This window comes from Dermacentor albipictus, unplaced genomic scaffold, assembly GCF_038994185.2.
Source record: "Dermacentor albipictus isolate Rhodes 1998 colony unplaced genomic scaffold, USDA_Dalb.pri_finalv2 scaffold_25, whole genome shotgun sequence".
Lineage (NCBI taxonomy): Eukaryota > Metazoa > Arthropoda > Arachnida > Ixodida > Ixodidae > Dermacentor > Dermacentor albipictus.
In genome coordinates, this window is record NW_027225579.1 from 1236755 (window position 1) to 1262045 (window position 25291).

Consider the following 25291-nt stretch of genomic DNA (forward strand, 5'->3'; position numbering starts at 1 on the left):
GACGCAACTTTAAACAGATCAGAAATTCACATTTGTTGTGAAAGCTGGGTTTCTCATACTGATGCAGTTATGCTGATGGTTCCTACGATAGTAGAATATTGGCAGTCTGTATTGTTTCATGCGGCAATTAAAGGGACACTAAAGGTTACCAGAAAGTCAAGTTAAAGTGGTAGAGCAATGTTCTAGAACGTCTAAGGCGTCAATATAATCGCGAACAGAGCTTTAGTAACCGAGAAATTGAGGTAAATGCATGACACGATTTGAGACCCCCCAGCGACATTCCGGTACTAAACCGATGACGAAAGGTCTCCCCGTAATTTATGTTACTTATACTCAACTACTCGTATTAAAAATATCATTTCATTCGATTATAAGACGGAAGAAAATGCTACTTGTCTACGTCTACTCGATACTAACAAGAACTAAGATTTTGACGTTACCGTTCAGTAGTATGGGTGGTCGAAAGGTTTCGTTTTCGCTCGACTCTGCGCGTACGACTCTACGCCGCGCACGCTTTGGAGTTTCAGTACTTTCGTTATCGCGTCGTGCTGTGGGGGTTCTGCTGGCTCGCGAAACTTTCATTTGGAACAAGCAGCGAGAATGCCACGTCCGTGTGATGTCGTGGGAAGCCCTCGTTGCTTTCCCGCTCCGGAGAGCCGGTGCCGAGGCCGCCGTCGTAGTACGCAAAGACGCCGGCAGTGCGAGCCCTCAGCAGCAGGTCGCGCTCGTCGGTGCTCAAATCGCTGAAGTTGAGCCCACCATCGCGAGCCAATCTGTCGGTGTCAGGGTCTATTGCGACGAGCGTCAAAGTTTGCGTCATAGAATGAAGTACCAGCTTATGGGCGTCTTGCGCTGGAGCTTGAGGTATAGTAGCGGCGCCTGGTGGCGGTGCGGGAAACGACATCTGGGTCAGCTGTGGCGAAGCACGTTTCTAGGCCGAGTTTTCCGTCGATTCGCACTTTTAGAGCGCAGCTCTTTGGCGTCCGTTCCTGGGTTTCGCGTCGTCGTCGGCGTTGTCGGCCTCGTAACCAGCTCCGCCCCCCTTCGCTGGAGTGGGAGACGAAGGACGCGAGCCGCGAATGGCGGAGACCAATGAGAGCGGCCCCTTCAGTGACGTGCGCGCGCGATGCTGGTGTCATGCGGACCCTCCTTACGGCTCGATGCGCACTCGTGTCTGGTCTCAGCCGATCCGCTCGTTTCGTACTATCGTCTGCTCGCGCCAAAGCTCTCGCCCGCGCCTGTTTGGTTCTGTTGGGTCGGTCTCGTTCGCGCTTGTTTTGGTTGTTATTGTGTCAGATTGTTTCTTAATCTGATTGTATGCGCTATGCGAATTGTATAGTACTTTCTGGAAGCCATGCGGCACCAGCGATCACACTGGAACCTTTGACGAGTCATGTATAAACGCCGGCTCGCTTGATCCGCAGATCAGATTTTCGACCATTACCGTCTCTGCTACATGTCTCTCTCAAATTCTTTGCTTCAAAATATCGCGAAATGGAAACACGTATAGAGCTGCGCTCAAATTTCGCATTAAGGAGTATCGTAATCGTCGGATAATTTTTTTATGCCCTGTTGCGAGTGCGGAAAGGCTCATCACTTCTCACAGACCACGCCGACCACGCTGCGAGCTCGCCGCAGCCTATAGTTTAACGAAAACGGACTTTTTGTGTGCCGTGGGACGTAATGTGGGACGTAATTAGTTTCTCCTTCCGCTAGCCACCATACTCCCGCTTTCGCTCTGCTGTCGGCTCTGTCTTGGCTCTGTTTCTAGCCGCGCGTTTGCGTTTCGCGCAGAAAAGCCGTAGCGCCGTCTGCGGACGCCGTTCTACTCACCGATGGCGCAACGTCACTATGAGACCATGATGTCAGTTCTCCTCGATCGGAGGGCGGGCGATTTGAACTGCGCTAGAGGTACGCGGACGCTTCAGAACGCATTTTCTCTTAAAATAAGTCTCTCCTTGCCACGAAACAAGCGTTTCGAGGTTTCTGTGATGGTATTTCAACAGTCCACGTTGACTTAATAGTAACCTTTAGTGTCCCTTTAAGCTCCTAGCATTTCGCATATGGAAACTGGAAAACTGGATGAATGCAAGCAATGTACTAACCCACAAAATGTAGACGTTAAAGATTTGAAAAACTACAGGCCCATTATCTTACTCCGAGTGTTATATAAAAGATTTACCAAAATAATCTCCAATAGAATAAGGGCAACACTGGTAGTTATTCAACCAATGGAACAGCCTGCTTCAGGAACGGATACTCTACAACGCATCACATCCATGCCACTAATCAGGTTATCGAGAAATCTGCAGAGTACAATAAGGCTCTCTATATGGCTTTCATAGATTGCGAAAAGGCATTTGACTTAGTAGACATACCAGCAGTCATAGAGGCATTACTTTATCAAGGTGCACAGAATGCTTACCAAAATACATTGGAAAATATCTACACAGCTTCTACAGCCACCTTGATTCTACACAAGAAAAGCAGGAAGATAGCTATAAAGAAAGGGGTCAGAAAGGGAGACACAATCTATCCAATGATATTCAGTGCTTGCTTGGAAGAAGCATTCAATCTCCTAAACGGGGAAATTTTAGGAGTAACGATCGACGACGAATATTTCAGCAACCTTCGGTTTCCCGATAATATTGTTCTATTAAGCAACAATGCATACAAGTTACAACAAATGATTGAGGATCTTAACCGAGAGAGTGTAAGAGTGGGGTTGAAGAATAATATGGAGAAGACAAAGAGAATGATTAATAGCGGGGCAAAGGAACAATGGTTCAGGATCGCCAGTCAGCCTCGTGTCTGTGAAGGAGTACATTTACCTAGGTCAAGCAATCACAGGGAACCCGGATCATGCGAAGGAAATTGATAGAAGAACAAAAATGGGTTTGATCGCATACGACAGACATTGTAAGCTCCTGACTGGAAGCTTGCCATTGTCATTGAAAAGGAAGGTGTACAATCAGTGGATTTTACCAGTGCTGACATATGGGGCAGAGACTTGGAGAGTGTCAAAGAAGCTTGAGAACAAGATAAGGAGTGTGCAAGGAGCGATGGAGTGAAGATTGCTAGGCATAACGTTAGGAGACAGTAAGAGAGTGGTTTGAGTCAGAGAAAACAGGTATACACGATATTCTAATTAACATCAGGAGAAAAAAAATAGAGCTGGGCCGCTCATATAATGCGTCGGTTATAAAACCGTTGTACCATTAGGGTTACAGAAAGGATACCAAGGGAAGGGAAACCTAGTCGAGGATGGCGTAGGACTAGGTGGAGCGATGAAATTAGGAAATTAGCGGGCGCTAGTTAGAATGGGTTGGCACAGGACAGTGGTAATTGGAGGTCGCATGGAAGGGCCTTCGTCCTGCAGTGCACATAAAACAGGCCGGTGAGGATGATGATGAATATGATGATGATGATTTCGTATCTGCATTATCTCTATCTTTCTCAGTCATATCCCACTTGTATGGCTATTTTTGCGTGGTTTATTCAGAAATAATCAGCAGCGCTAGTGCCCTAAGCCGATCCAGGATGAAAAGCGTAAAAAATGACTTGGTGGTGGAAACGTTGCCCACTTTGCTATGGAGGCCATATTCAAGTAGTGGAGCTAGCAGAATGCGGAATCATGGCGCGAGTGGCTGCGAACGCTGAGGATTGTTCCTTCACTTTCCGCACACTGAGTGGCGCGTACTAATTGACCCTAATTGGCGTGAGGTTCATTGAGGAGCACCCCATAGCTAGCGCGTTAATGGTTCCGCTCATTTAAGTATTGGTGTGCAAGTTGTTCATTGAAGGGCTGCACATACCCGGTGCATTTGTGGCGCAGCCTGCTAATGCATCGGGTTGCTGTCATTGAGGAACCCTTGTGACGTGGGCTCGATTCCGCTCAGCATAGGATAAATTTAAGGAATCCTTCCCGCCATGGTAGAGCGGCATATTCACAGTAGCACGTACCTAGTTACCCAAGTTGGCATTAAAGTCCTTCATGGAAGCGCGGCACACACCTACTGGAACATGCCTGCAGTCAGCCAAGTCCTCATCAAAACAGAGGTTCACTGAAGACCAGCACATACCAAGTGGTACACTTCCAGTGCTCCTGGTTGGTGTCAAAGAGTTTCGTTGAATAGCGGTACCTACCCAGTTCAGAATCCACAGTTACCCATTTCGGCGTAACAGCGCCTCAGGAACGGGAGGGCTGATTTTGAGGAAGTGGCAAAGATTAACGCACGGCTTAGGGAAGTAAGGGCCACGGCTACGCTTCCCCATTGGCGAATCTCTGTCACGTGGAAGCAGGCGCCGCGCTTTTATATATTTTTCTTTCCAGCGCGGAGCAGGCGCCGCGCTTTTGTATATTTTTTTTTGTTTCCAGCGCGCGCCAACCTCCATTGTCGGGCCTGCGCGACGAAAGTACGGCAGGCGGACTGACGGAGTGCGTTAGCGTAATAAAATGTGTAGGGCCGAGAACTTAATTGCGATGCCATGCTGCTGCGCCTTGAGGAGGCTGGGGCGACAGGAGGCGCCGAGGAGGAGGCGCCAGGGGGAGCGAGGGGCGCAAAGATCTAAGAATGGCGCTACTTTTGAAAAATTGAGGGGCTTTATACTCAGTGACCCAAGTCAGTCCGGCGTTTGGTTTTCAACCGTTTTCTCAGCACAACTGCACGATGCACTACGCACTCTATCACGGGCTACCCAGTGACCCATGCAAGCGGAGAAACTATTAGGTGGCAATATACCGAGATTGATACGTGATGCCGGAAAGTGAGTGAATTAACCTAAGAGTGCTAAAGGGCCCGGGCATTGAATGTATGTGAAACCTATAATACAATTTGATAGATACGTGATGCCGGAAAGGGAGTGAATTGAGGAAAGTGAGTGAAAAAAGAGGGATTCAATGGGGCCGAGTCACTGCACTGAATATCGATAACCGGATGAAGAGGGTGGTGCCGGCGTCTGCGATTAGTCCGCTTTCTCTTACTTAGCTTGCGGAGGCTCGTCGACAATCGCGGCGGCATGCAGCGGAAGGTTAAGAATGACGCTAAAACGGATCCTCAGCAAAGAAGAGTTGGCATAATGAGGTCGTAAACGTGCCGAAAGTGCTTGAAAACGTTACACGGCCACGCAGAAAGCTTTATTACACGCAAATAAACCTGTGTCCTCCGGCAGGGTCGAGTAGCCAGCACCTGAGTGATCGGCGGCAGCCATCTTTTATTCCTTTCGGAACGGGTCAGCCTACGCCTATTCAGAGAAAAATTCACTTTTGTTCGGCATATTAATGCTTCGTTAATGCGTACACGTCACGTTGACGTGGTCAGTTATTGCGGTTTTATGACGTCGCGTGACAGGCAGGTGAAGTGGATGCTGCCCTAAATCTTTTGACCACTAGTCGAGGTCTAACGGCGAAAAGGCGTCCAATCAGAAATAACCATTTTTCTTTTGTTCGGGGCAATCATGCATAATCACTGTGTACACGTAATATCAGATGGAGAGGTATGGCGGTTTTAGCGACGTCGCGTGACCGACAAGCGAAGTGGGGGTGGACCAAAAAAGTTTGTGACTGATCGCGGAGAGCTGAGTGCGGAATTGGAATCGAAAAGTTTGGGATAGCTTTACGCTGTAGCGCCCGAGGTTGTTCATCAATTTAAACGGTTTTCTATGAAAATGATAACTATCAAGTGGTTTAAGGCACGCCCTAAATGCCGGACTGCATGACCATATAAAATAATATGTTGTGAATATTAGAAAAAATGTGCTCGTGTGAAGTCAGCCAACAATGTCCACAACATCGTTTCTTTCTTTCAAGTTTTGCGCAATTTAGGGTGCGATCTTGTACGCGTTCCAAAATAGAACGGAGGCGGTCCGTTCCACAGATCCCTACACGATTGGTCAATTTGAACTGTGACGAACGGCATGACGTCAATCGTGACGTGATATCTGCTGTCAATCATTCCGTGTCGTCTGCTATCGGACGAACGCAACGGAACGGGCCGCCTATTTCACAAAGTAAAGAACGGACCACCTCCGTTCGTTTTTGGAACGCGTACAAGATCGCACCCTTAGTGTTTTTGATCGAGGGGCGATGATAATTCGATGGATGTGCCCTTTTTTCCATAGAGGGAAAATATCCAGTTGATCTAGATGGAGAGAACACAAATGTGGATCGATCGGCCCTGCTTTCATACAGGACAATTATCCAGCTGATCGAGTTTGAGACAACCCAATTATAAGCTCTCTTTTCGTAGAGTCCTATCGCGCGTGCAACCTGTACTTTAGAATGAAATATTGCTGTAAAAATAATGTGGCTGAAGCTATGCTTCAACATGTTCGGCCGCTACTGCCAAGTATTCAGCACAGATCTAAAGTTTTATATTAGCTTCGGTGGTCTGTGGTAGGGTCATTCCTTTGCGCTCACGATTCCTGTGTTTTCTTGCGAGTCCACGCCGAAATTTATGCTACAGCCTGTGCGAAATGAGCCTCGTAAAACAGACGCGCTGTCTCGAGCAATCTGTCGTTGCTAAGCCGCTGGCCGATAATGGTACCACTACAGGTGAATACATAAGTGGTACGCACCCAGTAGGAGGGGAAGATACTCGTTGTAGGTGATGTGTTGGAATTCCGCGGCTATTATTCGTCGGGCCTCCTGATACAAGATCTCGTCCTTCCAGCCAGGGTTCAGCCGCTTAAGCTCAGCGGCTACACGATTGTGCTCCCTCATCCACAGCGTGTGCATCGCCGTCAGGCCTACCTGCTCGTTGACGCGGGTGTCGCCTGCGAAAGAGACGCGTGCTGATGATTCTGCAGCAGCCTGGGCCAACCAACTTCAATGCTTGAGCCGCTAACTGGAAGGCGTAAGAACTGACACAGAATTCACATAATATATAAATCAGCATAACATTACGTTGGAGATTGCGGGTTTGAATCTGCGAATTGAAAAGTTGAAATTTGCTTGCAGTTTGCGTTCTTACAGATTATTTTGTGCTGCAACGCTTCCCGTGATCACTGGTAAATCCAGAGGGGTTGGGGCCATACTGCCCTTTGCGTGATATCTGTAGGCTATTATGAGCCTCCCTCCTCCCCCGTTCCTCTGTAGGCTACTCTGTGTTATATTTTCTACTGCCAAAGATATTACTTCACACATTTTATGCAAATTATATTAATTTCAGTTGTGTTTTGACATCGCTTTAGTTTATTGATGATGAAAGTTTTGCTTATTCACTTCAAATATCACGCACAGGGCACACTCCTTTTTCGCAGCCCCCATTGGTGGCATCATGGCTGAAGAAACCATGGTTCTCTCATTATCTTGCCACGCAGACTACACACTTCCCCATTCCCGTACACCATACGACACTCATACTCCGGCAAACTAGTGCACATTATGCGCACAGCGCAATCACGCAAGTGTTTGCAATAGTCTTTAAAAATGAGCTTCAGCCGCCACCCAGCGGTGGCTAAAGATAATGCAAAGTAAGTTCGGTGGCGCACAACGCGCGCGCACGAGCAACATCGCAATAGGTTGAGTAAAACAAATCGTTCAACGCAATTGTCGGTTCTCGCCTCTGTCTCTCGCTGTCGTAGCTATACTCCGTTCCATACATAGCAGTCAACTGTGGAGGATAGAGTGACTTCTTGCAATGACTTCGTTGGCACTTCGACACAGTTCGGCGTTTTTCGACCGCATCATCATCATCATCATCATCATCATCATCATCATCATCATCATCAGCCTAGTTACGCCCACTGCAGGGCAAAGGCCTCTCCCATACTTCTCCAACTACCCCGGTCATGTACTAATTGTGGCCATGTTGTCCCTGCAAACGTCTTAATGTCATCCGCCCACCTAACTTTCTGCCACCCCCTGCTACGCTTCCCTTCCCTTGGAATCCAGTTCGTAACCCTTAGTGACCATCGGTTATCCTCCCTCGTCATTACATGTCCGGCCCATGCCCAGTTCTTTTTCTTGATTTCAACTAAGATGTCGTTTACCCGCGTTTGTTGCCTCACCCAATCTGATCTTTTCTTATCCCTTAACGTTACACCCATCATTCTTCATTCTATAGCTCGTTGCGTCGTCCTCAATTTAAGTAGAACCCTTTTCGTAAGCCTCCAGGTTTCTGCCGCATATGTGAGTACTGGTAACACACAGCTGTTATACACTTTCCTTTTGAGGGATAGTGGCAACCTGCTGTTCATGATTTGAGAATGCCTGCCAAACGCACCCCAACCCATTCTTATTCTTCTGGCTATTTCAGTCTCATGATCCGGATCCGTGGTCACTACCTGCCCTAAGTAGATGTATTCCCTTACCACTTCCAGTGCTTAACTACCTATCGTAAACTGCTGTTCTCTTCCGAGACTGTTAAACAATACTTTAGTTTTCTGCAGATTAATTTTCAGACCCACCCTTCTGCTTTGCCTCTCCAGGTCAGTGAGCATGCATTGCAATTGGTCTCCTGAGTTACTAAGCAAGGCAATATCATCAGCGAATCTCAACTTGCTGAGATATTCTCCATCAACTTTTATGCCCAATTCTTCCCACTCCAGGCCTCTGAATACCTCCTGTAAACATGCTGTGAATAGCATTGGGGATATCGTATCTGCCTGCCTGACGCCTTTCTTTATAGGGATTTTGTTGCTTTCTTTGTGGAGGACTACGGTGGCTGTGGAGCCGCTATAGATATCTTCCACTATTTTTACGTATGGCTCATCTACACCCTGATTCCGTAATGCCTCCATGACTGCTGAGGTTTCGACTGAATCAAACGCTTTCTCGTAATCAATGAAAGCTATATATAAGGGTTGGTTATATTCTGCACAATTCTCTATCACTTGATTGATAGTGTGAATATGGTCTATTGTTGAGTAGCCTTTACGGAATCCTGCCTGGTCCTTTGTTTGACAGAAGTCTAAGGTGTTCCTGATTCTATTTGCGATTACCTTAGTAAATACTTTGTAGGCAATGGACAGTAAGCTGATCGGTCTATAATTTTTCAAGTCTTTGGCGTCCCCTTTCTTATGGATTAGGATTATGTTAGCGTTCTTCCAAAATTGCGGTACGCTCGAGGTTATGAGGCATTGCGTAGACAGGGTGGCCAGTTTCTCTAGAACAATCTGACCACCATCCTTCAACAAATCTGCTGTTACCTGATCCTCCCCAGTTGCCTTCCCCCTTTGCATAGCTCCTAAGGCTTTCTTTACTTCTTCTGGCGTTACCTGTGGGATTTCGAATTCCTCTAGGCTATTCTCTCTTCCACTATCGTAATGGGTTCCACTGGTACTGTATAAATCTCTATAGAACTCCTCAGCCACTTGAACTATCTCATCCATATTAGTAACGATATTGCCGGCTTTGTCTCTTAACGCACACATCTGATTCTTGCCTATTCCTAGTTTCTTCTTCACTGTTTTTAGGCTTCATCCGTTCCTGAGAGCCTGTTCAATTCTATCCATATTATAGTTCCTGATGCCCGCTGTCTTACGCTTGTTGATTAACTTAGAAAGTTCTGCCAGTTCTATTCTAGCTGTAGGGTTAGAGGCTTTCATACATTGGCGTTTCTTGATCAGATCTTTCGTCTCTTGCGATAGCTTACTCGTTTCCTGTCTAACGGCGCTACCACCGACTTCTATTGCGCACTCCTTAATGATGCCCATGAGATTGTCGTTCATTGCTTCAACACTAAGGTCCTCTTCCTGAGTTAAAGCCGAATACCTGTTCTGTAGCTTGATCCGGAACTCCTCTAGTTTCCCTCTTACCGCTAACTCATTGATTGGCTTCTTGTGTACCAGTTTCTTCCGTTCCCTCCTCAAGTCTAGGCTAATTCGAGTTCTTACCATCCTATGGTCACTGCAGCGTACCTTGCCGAGCACGTCTACATCTTGTATGATGCCAGGGTTCGCGCAGAGTATGAAGTCGATTTCATTTCTAGTCTCACCATTCGGGCTCCTCCACGTCCACTTTCGGCTAACCCGCTTGCGGAAAAAGGTATTCATTATCCGCATATTATTCTGTTCTGCAAACTCTACTAATAATTCTCCTCTGCTATTCCTCGAGCCTATGCCATATTCCCCCACTGACTTATCTCCAGCTTGCTTCTTGCCTACCCTGGCATTGAAGTCGCCCATCAGTATAGTGTATTTTGTTTTGACTTTACCCATCGCCGATTCTACATCTTCATAAAAGCTTTCGACTTCCTGGTCATCATCACTGCATGTAGGGGCATAGACTTGTACCACCTTCAATTTGTACCTCTTATTAAGTTTCACAACAAGACCTGCCACCCTCTCGTTAATGCTATAGAATTCCTGTGTGTTACCAGCTATTTCCTTATTGATCAGGAATCCGACTCCTAGTTCTCGTCTCTCCGCTAAGCCCCGGTAACATAGTACATGCCCGCTTTTTAGCACTGTATACGCTTCTTTTGTCCTCCTAACCTCACTGAGCCCTATTATATCCCATTTACTACCCTCTAATTACTCCAATAACACTGCTAGACTCGCCTGACTAGATAGCGTTCTATCGTTAAACGTTGCCAGGTTCAGATTCCAATGGCGGCCGCAATTGTACTCAGCTGTTTTTAGATGTAGGCTCAGTATCGAATGAAACAAGTTTTAAGCCTGGTACGGCTGCTAATGCGTTGTTTTAAATCATCTTTATTTTTGTTGTCCTTTTTAGCTTTTCCATATGCAACCCATCTCGAGGAGCCTCAAGTGCATGCTCGCACGAGCAAACACTCTTGGCCCGCAGCGAAGCATGGACGGAACGCGCGGAGTGATAGCTTTTCTTGACGAAACTTCTTGCGTTGACTTCTATGCATGGAACGGAGTATACATTTCACCGCCTCCTAATTTCGCACACCATAACGTTCTGAGCCGTGCTAGAAGCTTGGCGAAATGGGTGTTCGCAATAATTTGGTGTGCAGAACACCCCCACACTGCGTGCTCTCCCCTATCAAAGATTTTGAAGCATGCAAGTAGGGTGACGATTGCAATATACACATGGTGGTCGCTGACATAAGAAGCGCCTATGCACGGACTGCAGTTGTCATGCTGGCTTGGATCTTGCACACTGTGTCATCAACTTATTCCAGTGGTGGCAATTCTAGAGTCGCAGGACGCCTCTTCAAAGAACTGATGTTGTAGGAGAGCGTCGCTTGCCTACTTATGGTGCCCGAAGGCAGCACTGAAGTATCACTCAAGGCAACTTAGGTTTTGTAAACAGCGTTCACTAAAAGGATCAGACCTCACGTTTCAGTTCCTCTCGGGCTAGGGCCCATAGTTTAAGTTTCTCCACAAAGGATGAATTTGCGTAATGAGCAAAAATAAATGCTAGTAGCATAAAGTGGAAATGAACGCATGGAGGCGAGGCTGGCGAGCCATGGTTGCATCTGTCATAAGCTGGAACGAAAAAAATGCTTCGCTACACCATTACGGTGCAAAGTATACTTACCTGAGGAAAAGCTCCATCGAAACTTCATTCTGTTCTTTTTTTATATGATAAATATAGAAAGTATGGCCACAGGCCGGGCCAGCCATGTTTTAACCTTAGCTGAACAAAAAAAAAGCCACCCGTTCGTAACACCTCCCAGGTCGCACGAGGTTTACTATCACGCAACCAGACGACTGATGGCCCTCGCATATAAAATGGATAGCCTACGCAAGCTATAGTCATGACTTTAATGTTTTTCACTTTAGTGTTTTGCGTACCGTACTTTCGAGTGGACATTGGGCCACTATTAGTCGGCGCATAGCAGGAGTTGGTTTCCTCTGCGCGTCTGATGGGGTCATCGCCGCGTGAGCTTGCGCGTGTAGTACTCGTAACTGCAACGTAGGCTTCGTCAACGACTTTGCTGGCGGTAGCTCTTGTTGGGGTAAATTTTAACTGCAGCACAAAAGGTAAGCCATAAGGAAGAAACCACACGCAACAAACGCTGCTCTCTTGTGTTTACGTCCCGTTTCCCTCGGCAAACAAAGTGAATTTCAACCGATTGGGCTAGCCTACAACGCCTCCGCAAGCCAACAGCAACATAACATGCAAACAGCGCAGATGGTGACGAAGCTTGGCGGTATTGCGTTGCGGACAGGATTAGCTACTGCGCCCTGTCCGCTTTTTCTATTCAGAGTCAGAATTTCTTGCGTTGGTGGACGAACTTGCTTTCTTTTTAAATGAGATTGGGATCCTATAATTTATATGCAGTAATCACCATACAAACCGAGGATACTATTTATTCCGAACTTCAGAAGGCGTCAGAAGGCGCGTACACCGCAAATATCGCATTTGGACAATGTCAATTTTAGGGTGCATGCCACGCATAGTGCTTACGCCACTAAAAAATTCCTGGCAGATGTATTTATTGCAGTAAATGATGGCGTGCTTAGATTACATGATCCATATGACAGATCACAACATAATAATGAGCAGCCGTTTTAGCTCACCTTAGCCTTCAGTGGTGGCGCGACAGCTCCCATACCAGTGCAAAACACGCAATAAGAAGTCTTCCTTAGAGTCAATGTTTTCGTGATCTGCTTGAAGAAAGGTCTCGGTGATAGCATAATTATAATAAAAACTTTGTTTTGTTTTTTGTTTTCCTACGAGGTTTGCTAAGATTGATTTTCTTAGCGCATGGCTATCACGACGAACGAACAACTTGCTTGTTCCCCCTGTGTATCGTGTACAGTAGCTGTAGGTACCAATATTGCATATTCACTCTCCACCAATAAGAAGCCCTGCACTCCCTCTGCCTTCTAATAGTGAATACTGCATGCATGGCACCCAGACGGTCTTTCACTGCTATTCCTTATGTAGTTCTATCGCTGGACAAAACCGCTTACGGAACTCTCTTATAACATCATAATACATGCACAAGGGGAAGAGAAGATAATTCGTCCGGCCTTTTACCAAACAAAAGCTTCTTGGAACTCGCAGTCACGTATCAGTGCAATGAACTATTCTCAAGGCTTTAGCAGCATTCCTAAGGGATAGTCTGAGCTCAGTGACCGTCCCTGATCGAACAGTCAACGCTGTTGAATGAACGCGTTCGCCGCCTGTTTTTCCTTTCCTTTCACCTTTTCTGCTACGTTCCCCTCACCCCGTGTAGTGTAGCAGATTAGGCAAAACGGTGTTAACCTCTCGGTACGTGTTTCCCTTTTTTGCTCTCTCTCTTTAGGTCTAGAAAATAATATAGCGGGAAGCGTAATACGCCTCAGTAGCAGTCAATGGAAGAGGCATGTAATATTTCGTGTTTGCCAGTGTATTTGGCTCTGCTGATGTATCGTGTTTTGCTTTAGGTATCAGGAAAGCTGAGCAAATACTCTTTTCTACTTTAATAATATTTGTCTAAGAGGACTGTCTCTCTATATCCCACACGTCCGCATGTGGAAAATGTCACACACACAAATATATATATATATATATATATATATATATATATATATATATATATATATATATATATATATATATATATATATATATGTATGAGTGGAGCATGCAATAACAGCATCCGCCGCAGAAATTCTTTAAAGAAAAAATTGCACGACTTTACCTACGTTTCGGCTGGGGTGTGGCCGGGCCGTCAGTAAAGTCCTGTTAATTATGGGAATGAAAATGGACGAAAAGATCACTTGTCGCCAATGGAAGCCGCGGAAGTGGGTTCTGCTCCCACTGGCGATAAGTGATCTTTTCGTCTATTTTCATTTTCGTTTTGTTCATTCGTTTACTGCATTCTAATTTCAACCACAGCTAATTTCCCCAATGCTTATCACGAGCTTCACTATCTGTTGGCTTTAAATGGTCATGATCAACAAAATTGAGCCCATCGGTTGCCCTTCTCTCTCGTTCATTCATAGCGAAGGACTCGGATAGGGCAGCTTTGATGTCATTATGCTACATACGAAGGTTATTTTAGCCCCGTGCCTGCTCTCCTAAGCTCACATTCTACGTGATGCCATGGGGCAAAAAAGGATGTTCCGCATCCGTGTGCCATGGCTCTGAGTGGCGCTCGCTAACACTCCCAGGGCAAGATGAAGTAAACATAAATAGCCGAATTAGTGCACCGAATAATAGCCGTCACTACAGCACACTTGCTAGTGCAAAGCACGCTCAACCTTGAGGTTGTGGGTTCGGCTCCCACTGGGGACAAGTTTTGTGTTCGTACACTTGTATTTCCCTTTTGTGAATTATTTGCTGCATTAAAATTGTAACCACAGCGTCTCTCTCTGAAGCCTAACACACACACACATATATATATATATATATATATATATATATATATATATATATATATATATATATCCGAGCGCAGATTGGTCCACCTTGACTGATAAAATAAGGCACCACTGTAGGTTAAATGAGGCGTAAAACTCCTGCGGGGGCTGTAGAGTGTCCGCCTCCCGTGCAAGAGGACCGTGGTTCAAATTCCTGTGCCGGGCAATTCTCCACCGGAAAATACGCCTGAAGTGCGGCATGATCCCGGTGACCAGAACCGGTACCGCACTGCCTCGCCAGAGCAAAATTGGCCACCCTGGTGCAGTACTTGGCCACAACCTCCCATATGAATACAACAATCAAACCCCGGCCCTCAGTCCCCAGCAGCCGCGAAGCAAATGACCACGGCGGCGGTCAGATCTGTGACGCAGCAGAGGGTGCTAAGAATACCTGGCTCCGGACAGGCCGCAATTGGAATCTGAATCTGGCAACGTTTAACGTTAGAACGTGATCTAGTGAGGTGAGTCTAGCAGTGTTATTGGAGGAATCAGAGGGTAGTAAATGGGATATAATAGGGCTCAGTGAGGTTAGGAGGACAAAAGAAGCATATACAGTGCTAAAAAGCGGGCACGTACTGTGCTACCGGGGCTTCGCGGACAGACGAGAACTAGGAGTCGGATTCCTGATTAATAAGGATATAGCTGGTAACATACAGGAATTCTATAGCATTAACGAGAGGGTGGCACGTCTTGTTGTGAAATTTAATAGGAGGTACAAATTGAAGGAAGTACAAGTCAACGCCCCTATATCCAGTCATGATGAACAGGAAGTCGAAAGCTTTTATGAAGACGTGGAATTGGCGATGGGTAAAGTCAAAACAAAATACATTAAACTGATGGGCGACTTCAATGCCAGGGTAGGCAAGAAGCAGGCTGGAGACAAGTCAGTGGGGGAATATTTCATAGGCTCTAGGAATAGCAGAGGAGAGTTATTAGTAGAGTTTGCAGAACAGAATAATATGCAGATAATGAATACCTTTTTCCGCAAGTGGGTTAGGCGAAAGTGAACATGAAGGGGCCCTAAAGGTGAGACTAGAAATTAAATCGACTTCATACTCTGCTCGAACTCTGGCATCATACAAGATGCAGACGTGCACGGCAAGGTGCGCTGCAGTGACCATAGGATGGTCAGAACTTTATTTAGCCTTGACTTGAGGAGAGAACGGAAGAAACTGGTACATAAGAAGCCAATCCATGAGTTAGCGGTAAGAGGGAAACTAGAGGAATTCCGGATCAAGCTACAGAAAAGGTATTCGGCTTTAACTCAGGAAGAGGCGCTTAGTGTTGAAGCAATGAACGACAATCTTATGGGCATCATTAAGGAGTGTGCAATAGAAGTCGGTGGTAATGCCATTAGACAGGAGGCCAGTAAGCTATCGCAGGAGACGAAAGATCTGAACAAGAAATGCCAATGTATGAAAGCCTCTAATCCTACAGCTAGAATAGAACTGGCAGAACTTTCTAAGTTAATCAACAAGCGTAAGACAGCTCACATAAGGAACTATATTATGGATAGAATTGAACAGGCTCTCAGGAACTGAGGAAGCCTCAAAGCAGTGAAGAAGAAACTAGGAATAGGCAAGAATGAGATGTATGCGTTAAGAGACAAAGCCGGCAATATCGTTACTTATATGGATGAGATAGTTCAGGTGGCTGAGGAGTTCTATAGAGATTTATACAGTGCCAGTAACACCCACGACGATAAGGTGAGAGACAATAGTCTAGAGGAATTCGAAATCCCAGAAGTAATGCCGGGAGAGGTAAAGAACGCCCTGGGAGCTATGCAAATGGGGAAGGCACTGGGGACGATCAGGTAACAGCAGATTTGTTGAAGGGTGGTGGGAGATTGTTCTAGAGAAACTGGCCACCCTGTATACGCAATTCCTTATGACCTCGAACGTACCGGTATCTTGGAAGAACGCTAACATAATCCTAATCCATAAGAAAGGGGACGCCAAAGACTTGAAGAATTATAGACCGATCAGCTCCGTTGCCCACAAAGTATTTACTAAGGTAAACGCAAATAGAATCAGGAATACCTTAGACTTCTGTCAAGCAAAGGACCAGGCAGGATTCCGTAAAGGCTACCAACAATAGATCATATTCACACTATCAATCAGGTGATAGAGAAATGTGCGGAATATAGCCAACCCTTATATATAACCTTCATTGATTACAAAAAAGCGTTTGTTTCAGTCGAAACCTCAGCAGTCATGAAGGCATTACTGAATCAGGGTGTAGATGAGCCATATGTAAAAATACTGGAAGATATCTATAATGGCTCCACAGCCACTGTAGTCCTCCACAAGGAAAGCAACAAAATCTCAATAAAGAAAGGCGTCAGACAGGGAGATACGATCTCAGCATTGCTATTCACAGCAAGTTTACAGGAGGTATACAGAGACTTGGAGTGGGAAGAATTGGGGATGATAGTTGATGGAGAATACCTTAGCAACTTGCGATTCGCTGATGATAATGCCTTGCTTAGTAACTCAGGAGACCAATTGCAATGCATGCTCACTGACCTGGAGAGGCAAAGCAGAAGGGTGGGTCTGAAAATTAGTCTGCAGAAAACTAAAGTAATGTTTAACAGTCTCAGAAGAGAACAGCAGTTTACGATAGGTAGTGAGGCACTGGAAGTGGTAAGGGAATACATCTACTTAGGGAAGGTAGTTACCACGGATCCGGATCATGAGACTGAAATAAGGAGAAGAATAAGAATGGGTTGGGTTGCGTTTGACAGGCATTCTCAAATCATGAACAGCAGGTTGCCACTATCCCTCAAGAGAAAATTCTATAACAGCTGTGTGTTACCAGTGGCGCTACAACGTAAAACTATTCCAAACTTTTCTATTCCAATTCTGCTATCAGCCCTCCACGATTGGTCAAAAACTTTTTTCGACCACGCCCGCTTCACCTATCTGTCACGCGACGTCAGGAAAACTGCGATACCTCCCCATCTGATATGATGTGTACACACTGATTATGCATGATTTGACAGAAAAAAGAAAAACAGTTATTTCTGATTCGAACCGTTTTCGCCTTTAGCCCTCGGCCATTGGTAAAAATTTTCAGGCTGCAGCCACTTCACCTGCCTGCCATGCGACGTCACGAAGCCGCACAAACTCACCGCGTCAAAGTGACGTGTACGCGATAAAAATGGATTAATATGCCGAACAAAACTGAATTTTTTTCGGAATAGCCGCTAGCTGCCCCGTTCCGAAAGGAATAAAAGATGGCTGCCGCCGATCGCTGAACGCTGGCTACTCGCACCTGTCGGAGAGAGTGGGTGTATTCGCGCATAATAAAGCTTCTTGCGTGGCCGTGTAACGTTTTCGAGCCCTTTCGGCACGTTTGCCACCTCATTCTGCCACCTCTTCTTCGCTGAGGGTTCGTTTTAGGTCATTCTTAAGCTTCTGTTGCATGCCGCCGTGATTTTCGACCAGCCACCACAAGCTAAGTAAGACAAAGCGAACCAATCGCAGACGCCAGCACCACCCTCTTCATCCGGTTATCGATTTTCAGTGCACTGGCTCTGCCCCAGTGAATTTCTCTCCACTTGAGCATTCTGCTCGCCTCGTGTCAGCCAATTAGATACGACAAGCCGCTCAGTGTAGGCAATGTTAATCGTTTTTCAATCAAACAAAAGTGACCTCCTATGAACGAGGAGAGCGTTTGATTGGTCTGTTCAGACAACCCTGCAGGTGACCGCCCGGTGCTTGCGTCGGTGGTTACGCAAATTTGACGTCAGGAGATTGGAATAGAAACATATTGGAATAGTTTTACGTTATAGGGCCCCAGTACTCACGTATGGGGCAGAAACCTGGAGGCTTACGAAAACGGTTCTGCGGAAATTGAGGACGACGCAACGAGATATGGAAAGAATAATGATGGGTGTAACGTTAAGGGATAAGAAAAGAGCCGATTGGGTGAGGGAACAAACGCGGGTAAATGACATCTTAGTTGAAATCAAGAAACAGAAATGGGCATGGGCCGGACATGTAATGAGGAGGGAAGATAACCGATGGTCATTAAGGGTTACGGACTGGATTCCAAGGGAAGAGAAGCGTAGCAGGGGGCGGCGGAAAGTTAGGTGGGCGGATGACATTAAGACGCTTGCAGGGACAACATGGCCACAATTAGCACATGACCGGGGCAGTTGGAGAAGTATGGGAGAGGCCTTTGCCCTGCAGTGGGCGTAACCAGGCTGCTGCTGATTGTATATATATATATATATATATATATATATATATATATATATATATATATATATATATATATAAATATATATATATATATATATGGGGGGTGTTATTGTGTGTGTGCTCTATCTGATTGTATTTATTTATGTTTGTGCTGATTTCTTTCATATTGTCATAGGGGGCCCCCGGACTTGTGCAGCTGTATTTTACTTGTTTCTTGGCAGCATAGCCTTGACACGGTGCTTTATGCTAGTTACAAAAAATGTGGACTTGTATCTTGACATGTTTATTCATTTATTTTAATTGTAATTGGCTATTCCTCATTATGCTTCAACGAATTGATCAACCCTTGAAATGTTTCACTGTACCAATGATACCCTTACTTTGATACAGGATTTGGAGATGGAGCCCACTGCATATTGTGCTTGCTACCATTATCTTCTATCCGTTATACTTTAACCACTCTCAAATCAGTAGGTATGCGCCACGCTGTGGCAATGGCGTATAAGCTACGATCATGTAGCGCATCCGCTCGCAAACTTCGGGTCGTACACACCGCGACTGCTCAGATATGCCTGTGAGGTTACAATGAAAGCTAGGGTATTTGACATGAGGACAGATGTCCCCGCCTGTGTGTAGTCGGAAGGAGTAAAGCTTTTCATTCTGCAGCACTCAGAAAGGACTCACCTCCTCGGAAGCAAGCGCCGTCCCCTATACAGGCTTGAACCCCTTCAGGCTGTAAAGGCAGCATCTCGTCACTGCTGAACACTGTGGATGACAGGCGGCCTGTATGTGGTCACGAAAACGTATTAGCATGGCAAGTTGTTCGAGTTCACTGATCTTAATTGAGGAAACAGGATGCAAAGAAGAGTCCACACAGCCGGAGAAGCACGCAGGACGCGGTAGCACAGTAAAAGCTATACCACGTCATCTGTACATCCACGCTGGCTGAAATACCGTAGCCCTAACGTTATTTGCCTTATAGAGGAAGCCCTCAGCGTGGCTCATCAGCACGGTTGCATATACATATTTTCGAGTACATAGGATGTTCTATCAAAGTAACTAAGTGCTTTAAAAAAATTATGAAGCATCTCAATGCAAATCGCCCAGTCGGAGGGCTTCTATTATTTAATTTACTGGTTGATTGGTTTTACTTCTATATCTTTTGGTCCAAACTTTATTGCTAATCAGTAGCTTTAATTAGCACCCTCCATTATCCTTTCTTTAGGAGCTTTTGGGTGGAATTCCAACACACAAACCAAGCATTTCTCACGAGCCTTCATTGACACAGTTCTTAGGCAACCAGAGTTAGTGTGGTTTAGTACGTGGGAAATTTTTGAATTTTGAATTGTATATTTTTCATATTTGTCTTTGTGTGCCTATTGTAAGCAACCTAATATTCGAAATTCCATAATTTTCCCTACAACTTTATAAGTCACATTTTATTTCTCGTTGACGAGAATGGTGCCTCAGAATATAAAAAACATCAGTGTATGCGAAAAATTTTGACAACTGGAGTAAACAGGTCCCCCACGCATATGATAGTGCTTGCTTTCGTATTTCCTGCTTTCACCGGCTGCATTTACAGTACCATGCTTTGATAAAAAAAAACACACGAACGGCTCTTTGTCCAAGCAGTCGCCCTTGGTAACACATCATGTGTTTTTTCCGAGTGAAGAAATTTCCGATTTCTTTTCGTACATTTGTCCTACCCCTGTAGAAATTGCTTTTCTAGAATTGTTGTTGTACCCTGTACGCTGTAATATGTGGCCTCTTCTAACAGCCCAATTCTCATACCATCTGTCATGCTGCGTAGAGCCTTCGCTTCTTCATCCGTGGCACCGTAGATGGCCGAGCCGTCAAGGTACGCCGTCAGCTGATTCAGCTGCTCGCGGGGTCCTGCAAGGCAAAGCGGAATATTGAGAAATAAACGCACACATGTGAAACACTACGTTCAACTACTGTTGCACAGGGAAATGGGCACCGAGGAGAAAGTCAGCACATACGTTACGGCAGTTTAGATGGCCACTAGCAGTTGGCCACAAAACACAAATGAATTATTATTCTAGTGTTTTAAGTGCAAAAACTACTATTTGATTTTGAAGCATGTCGTAGTTGGAAACCACGGAATAATTTTGATCACCTGTGAATCTGTGTGCTTTGTGTGCAGTGCACCCGATTTTTGGCACACGGACTTTTTTTGAAGGTCGCCCCATCGAAATGCAGCCGCCGCCGCCGAGGTTTGAGCCCGCGCCCGAAGGTTTAGCGGCCAAAAAAAAAAACACATGCACACAAAGACAAAACCAAAAAGCATCTGGTGTGTAGTTTAAGGAATACCGATGTGCGAGTGAGCACGGGTAATTAGTACGTCAAACCCATGACTCAATCAGTTTTGTTTCTTTCTGTTTTTCAATTGTGCTCCTTGAATAAAACTAAAACAAAAAGGAAAGAAGGCGGAGGTTAAATCAGAATAAAGAAGCTTTGAGGTGCTTTCGATGGTCAGGTCGCATAGCACAGTGAGATGCGAATACAAATTAATAAATAAATCCAAAAATTCAGCAAAATGACTACAGTAGAAAAAAAGCACTCACACAACACAAAGTGCGACAAGTGTCCTTAGTAGGTGCAACAACATTTTAAATGCATTCGCCCTAAACATAGGCTGCATGATAAACGTAACACACTTGCGGCCCTATAACGTAAAACTATTCCAATATGTTTTTATTTCAATCTCCTGACGTCAAATTTGCGTAACCGCCGACGCAAACATTGGGCGCTCACCCGCAGGGTTCTATGAAAATACCAATCAAGCGCTCTCCTCGTTCATAGGAGGTCACTTTTGTTTGCTTGAAAAAAGAATAACATTGTCTACACTGAGCGGCTTGTCTTATCTAATTGGCTCACAAGAGGCGAGGAGCAGGATCAAGTGGAGAGGGATTCGATGGGGTCGAGCCATGGCACTGAAAATCGATAACCGGATGAAGAGGGTGATGCGGGCGTCTGCGATTGGTCCGCTTTCCCTTACTTAGCTTGCGGCGGCTCGTCGACAATTGCGGTGGCATGCAATGGAAGCTTAAGAATGACGCTAAAACCGATCCTCAGCAAAGAAGAGTTGGCAGAATGAGGTCGTAAACGTGCGGAAAGTGCTCGGAAACTTCACACGAGCATACAAAGTTTTTATTACACGCAAATAAACCCATGCTCTCCAGCAGGTGCAAGTGGCCAGTGCCTGAGCGATCGGCGGCTGCATCTTTCATTCCTTTCGGAACGGGGCGGCCTCTGGCTATTCAGAAGAAAATTCAATTTTGTTTGGCATGATGCATCCTTAATGCGTAAACGGCACTTTGACGCCGTGAGTTTTTGCGGTTTTGTGACGTCGCCTGACAGGCAGGCGAAGTGGGTGCAGCCCCAAAGCCTTTGACCAATAGTCGAGGGCTAATGGCGAAAAGGCGTCGAATCAGAAATAAATGTTTTGAACAAATCATGCATATCAGTGTGTACAAGTTTCAGATGGGGAGTTATCGCGATTTTCTTGGCCTCGAGTGACAGACAGGTGAAGTGAGGGGGTGGGGGGAGTCCAAAAAAGTTTTTGACCAGTCACTGAGGGCTGAATGCTTAATTGGAATAGAAAAGATTGGAATAGTTTTACGTTGTCGCGCCCTTGATAAAACATGCCAATAAGGCAGCGCGAAAGAGGTTGCAACTGAAATGACAAAAGATCGACTGTTTAAACATGAAAAAGAAAGTTGTTGTTGTTTTCCTGAGTGGCCGTGGCACATACCCACAGTGGGGGATTGGCCAAGAATCGGGTGGTTTAATTAGGTGCATAAAATAATAACGATAACAAGGGAGTTAGCAATTTCAGCATGTCAGTTTAAAAGTAAACCTTTTGTGTTTGGAGAAAAAAGGAAATAGAAGAAAATCTGGTATAAAATAATAATAACAATAATAATAATATTAATAATAATATTATATTATTAATATATAGGAAATAAAAGAACGCTATGGTTGGGAGGGAGAACGATCAGTCTAACATCAGTCTAAATCGATTGGTTTCAATGAGGTAATTTTGGATCGCCAAGCAAACATTTCGGTGGCTGAACCCAACAATGGAGGCTCCGAAAGATAGGATCACAGGCACTGATAAAGTTAGAGCAATAGAGCGAAGCGGGGTTTCGAGCAGTCGTTTTCTTATAAAAGAAAAACGTTTGCAAGACAACAAGAAATAACCAAAGGAACTATTTCCTCTGCTCTCCCTCAACACCCCCCTCCCCCCGCCCCACTATTTCTCACCGATCTTCTGCGCAAACCGTTTTCCTTGCCAGAATGCGTCTTTCTTTTTTAAATTTTGCCATTCTATTTATTTTTCCGGTTTTTTTTAATATACAGTGCTCCCGAACAACTGCAGAACTGGTCCTACAGGCAAGCGGCCCGCGAAGGCGGCCACTGCCAGCCGTGCTGGTTTTCAGGCAGGTACGCTTTTTTGTACCGTTAGTGCGCGCTGCGTTTGTTCTAAATCGCAAAGTGCCAACAAGCCCCCTTGTAGTTCTCACCAAATGCACACTTGGGCCTCGGAGCCGCCACGGAACGAACGAACTCGAGGCAATTCTGTTGGAACTGGCCGTAGAAGCGATCGTCGGGTGACAGGTCGATCTGCATGCAAGCGAAGTGGCGCCTCGTCGGATTCGCCACCAGCTGCGGATCGCAGCAGGTGATGGCGGAGCCGTTGCTGACTGGGTGTTTCAGGAGAAAGGGCAGCAACCTATTAGCCCAATTCCAGTTGCTCACACAGTTTCCTAATTTCTTTTTTTTTCAGCAACTGTACGAAAAAAGAAAAACTTCTTAGAAGTGTCTGCTTGCAAGATAAATTCAAGAATGCGGCCTTGAACGCACGTATTATTTAGATTTGGTTGCATTTTTATAAAGGAACCATCCTCTCTTCCTGCTTGCTGAGTAATGAAATGTTCTCTATAGCTTTTTTAATGAAATGCCTACCAGATATTCGTAAAAATAACTGCGTGTGATACAAACACTGTCTCCCTCACAGCCGACATTCCATATACTCTGGTATTTCACTAGTGATGTATACAATATCTATACATCAGCATTAAAGGAAAATTTTGCTGGTATTACGCTCACAAATTACTCTCGCTGTTATGAGCTCTTCAGCTGGGCCAGTCTACTTGAATGTTTACGTTTGCGTAGGGCTTTGATTGCGAGATAAATTACAACGGAGAGATGATTTTCCGACTAACTTACTGCTGATATAGGTTTCTCGACTGATTGTAATTCTTTGATAACGCTGGCGGTTTCAATAGAAATCGTCACTGCAATGCCGGAATGGAGGCCCGCAACGAAAATTCTTCCCAATTACAATGAATGACAACAATACCTGAGCTTATAGGGTCTAGATTAATTTTACCCGAAAAGTATAGATAAAAATACATATGAGTGTAGATACAATTTGGGAAACGCTACGTTTGCTTACGGTATGCTAAATATAATTGAGAATAATTGTAACTTACAGCCGCAGAAAATATCCTTATATATGCTCAGTGAACTACACATCGCGTTTCTGCGAGGGTGCATAGCAACTCACATCGTGTACCTCCAGTCAACGTGAGGTCATGGTCAATAAACTGACCAAACTGCATTAACATCAGGGTATGCAGCGGGTTCGGTACATCGACGTCAGGCGCCAGCGTCACGGACACTTTTCTCGCACTGGGAAGCGGCCCTCCATCAATGCTCACTCGAGGAAGCGTGATACCTGCGATGGAAAGAAGGGGCTATGTATACATATGTGTTGCAGTATGACTTGTCGTCTGCTCTTGCGAAGCCTTAAAGTGACAGTAAAGAACAGCTTTAAGTAAACCTGCATTAGTTATTTGCAATGCTACAATACAGCAAAACAGACACTCCTATCGTGACAGGACGGCTGGCGTGGCAGAAGATTCCCAGTAGAGGTGATGTTACGGCATCCCCTTTGATTAAAGGTGGTTACGACTAGTGATCGATGATACGTGATTTGCGATATCCTAATGTCGCCTGCTTTTTGCTTTGCTTTATTTCGTAAAAATTACCTGTGCTGTGACGATCTAGTTCCCCGAAAGGCGATTGCCCCACCCCATCGCGGAGTACCCGCACCTGCCCCACGAGAAGTAGTATATTTTTACCGCACCTACATAGGATCTGGGTTGCTAAAGGCAGACAGGCTAAAGCGGATACAAGTAGGAACGAAAATCACAATGCAAAATGTGACCTCTAGAATGCAGTGCATGAGAAAATCAGTAACACTTTGCATTAAAAAAAAAAACTCGAAGCAGTATGTTTCTCGAATATTTCTTTCTGTCAAACGGCCCAAAGAGCAGCAAAACTTTGAAATCCGTCACGTCAAACAGACGTCAAGGTATTGGTATTCTTGCCCAAATCAATAAAAAAACGGGAAATTTGGCTTAACTTTGTAGCAGACATAATATCTGCTCTCCCATGAAGTTAATGAGAAGAGCTTAAAAGAATGGTTCAGCAGTTTCGATTTTACTGATAAGTTATTTCTGCTTTAGCAATTATTCTACTTTAAAGAAATCCTGCCTCGTAAATTAGAATAGAACTGCTATAGAAAGCTAAGATTTTCCAAGGCTCTTAAAGAGAGGGGACTGCCTGGTAACAGAACTGAGATCGACATTCTGGTAAAAGCAGTAACGCATTACTCAATTACATTTAGGATGGGAAGGCTATCAGCATATTGGCTTTCAGTGGAAGCTAGTGCTGGCTACATGACGTCAAGCTTCTGCTTTCGCAATCTCATTACTTCAGAGCCT

General features: G+C 45.2%; 1 protein-coding gene across 1 annotated transcript in view; it reads right to left on the reverse strand.

Moving 5' to 3' along the window:
* The window catches only part of LOC135914833 (salivary peroxidase/catechol oxidase-like), a 155712-nt gene that overhangs the window by 51640 nt on the left and 78781 nt on the right, over window positions 1-25291 (reverse strand). The window contains exons 7-11 of the mRNA XM_065447756.1: window positions 24070-24240; window positions 23024-23203; window positions 20268-20369; window positions 19158-19256; window positions 6577-6774 (exon numbers count right to left, since the gene is read on the reverse strand). Of these exons, the coding sequence (XP_065303828.1) occupies window positions 6577-6774; window positions 19158-19256; window positions 20268-20369; window positions 23024-23203; window positions 24070-24240 (750 nt within the window). The remainder of the gene's footprint in view (window positions 1-6576; window positions 6775-19157; window positions 19257-20267; window positions 20370-23023; window positions 23204-24069; window positions 24241-25291) is intronic.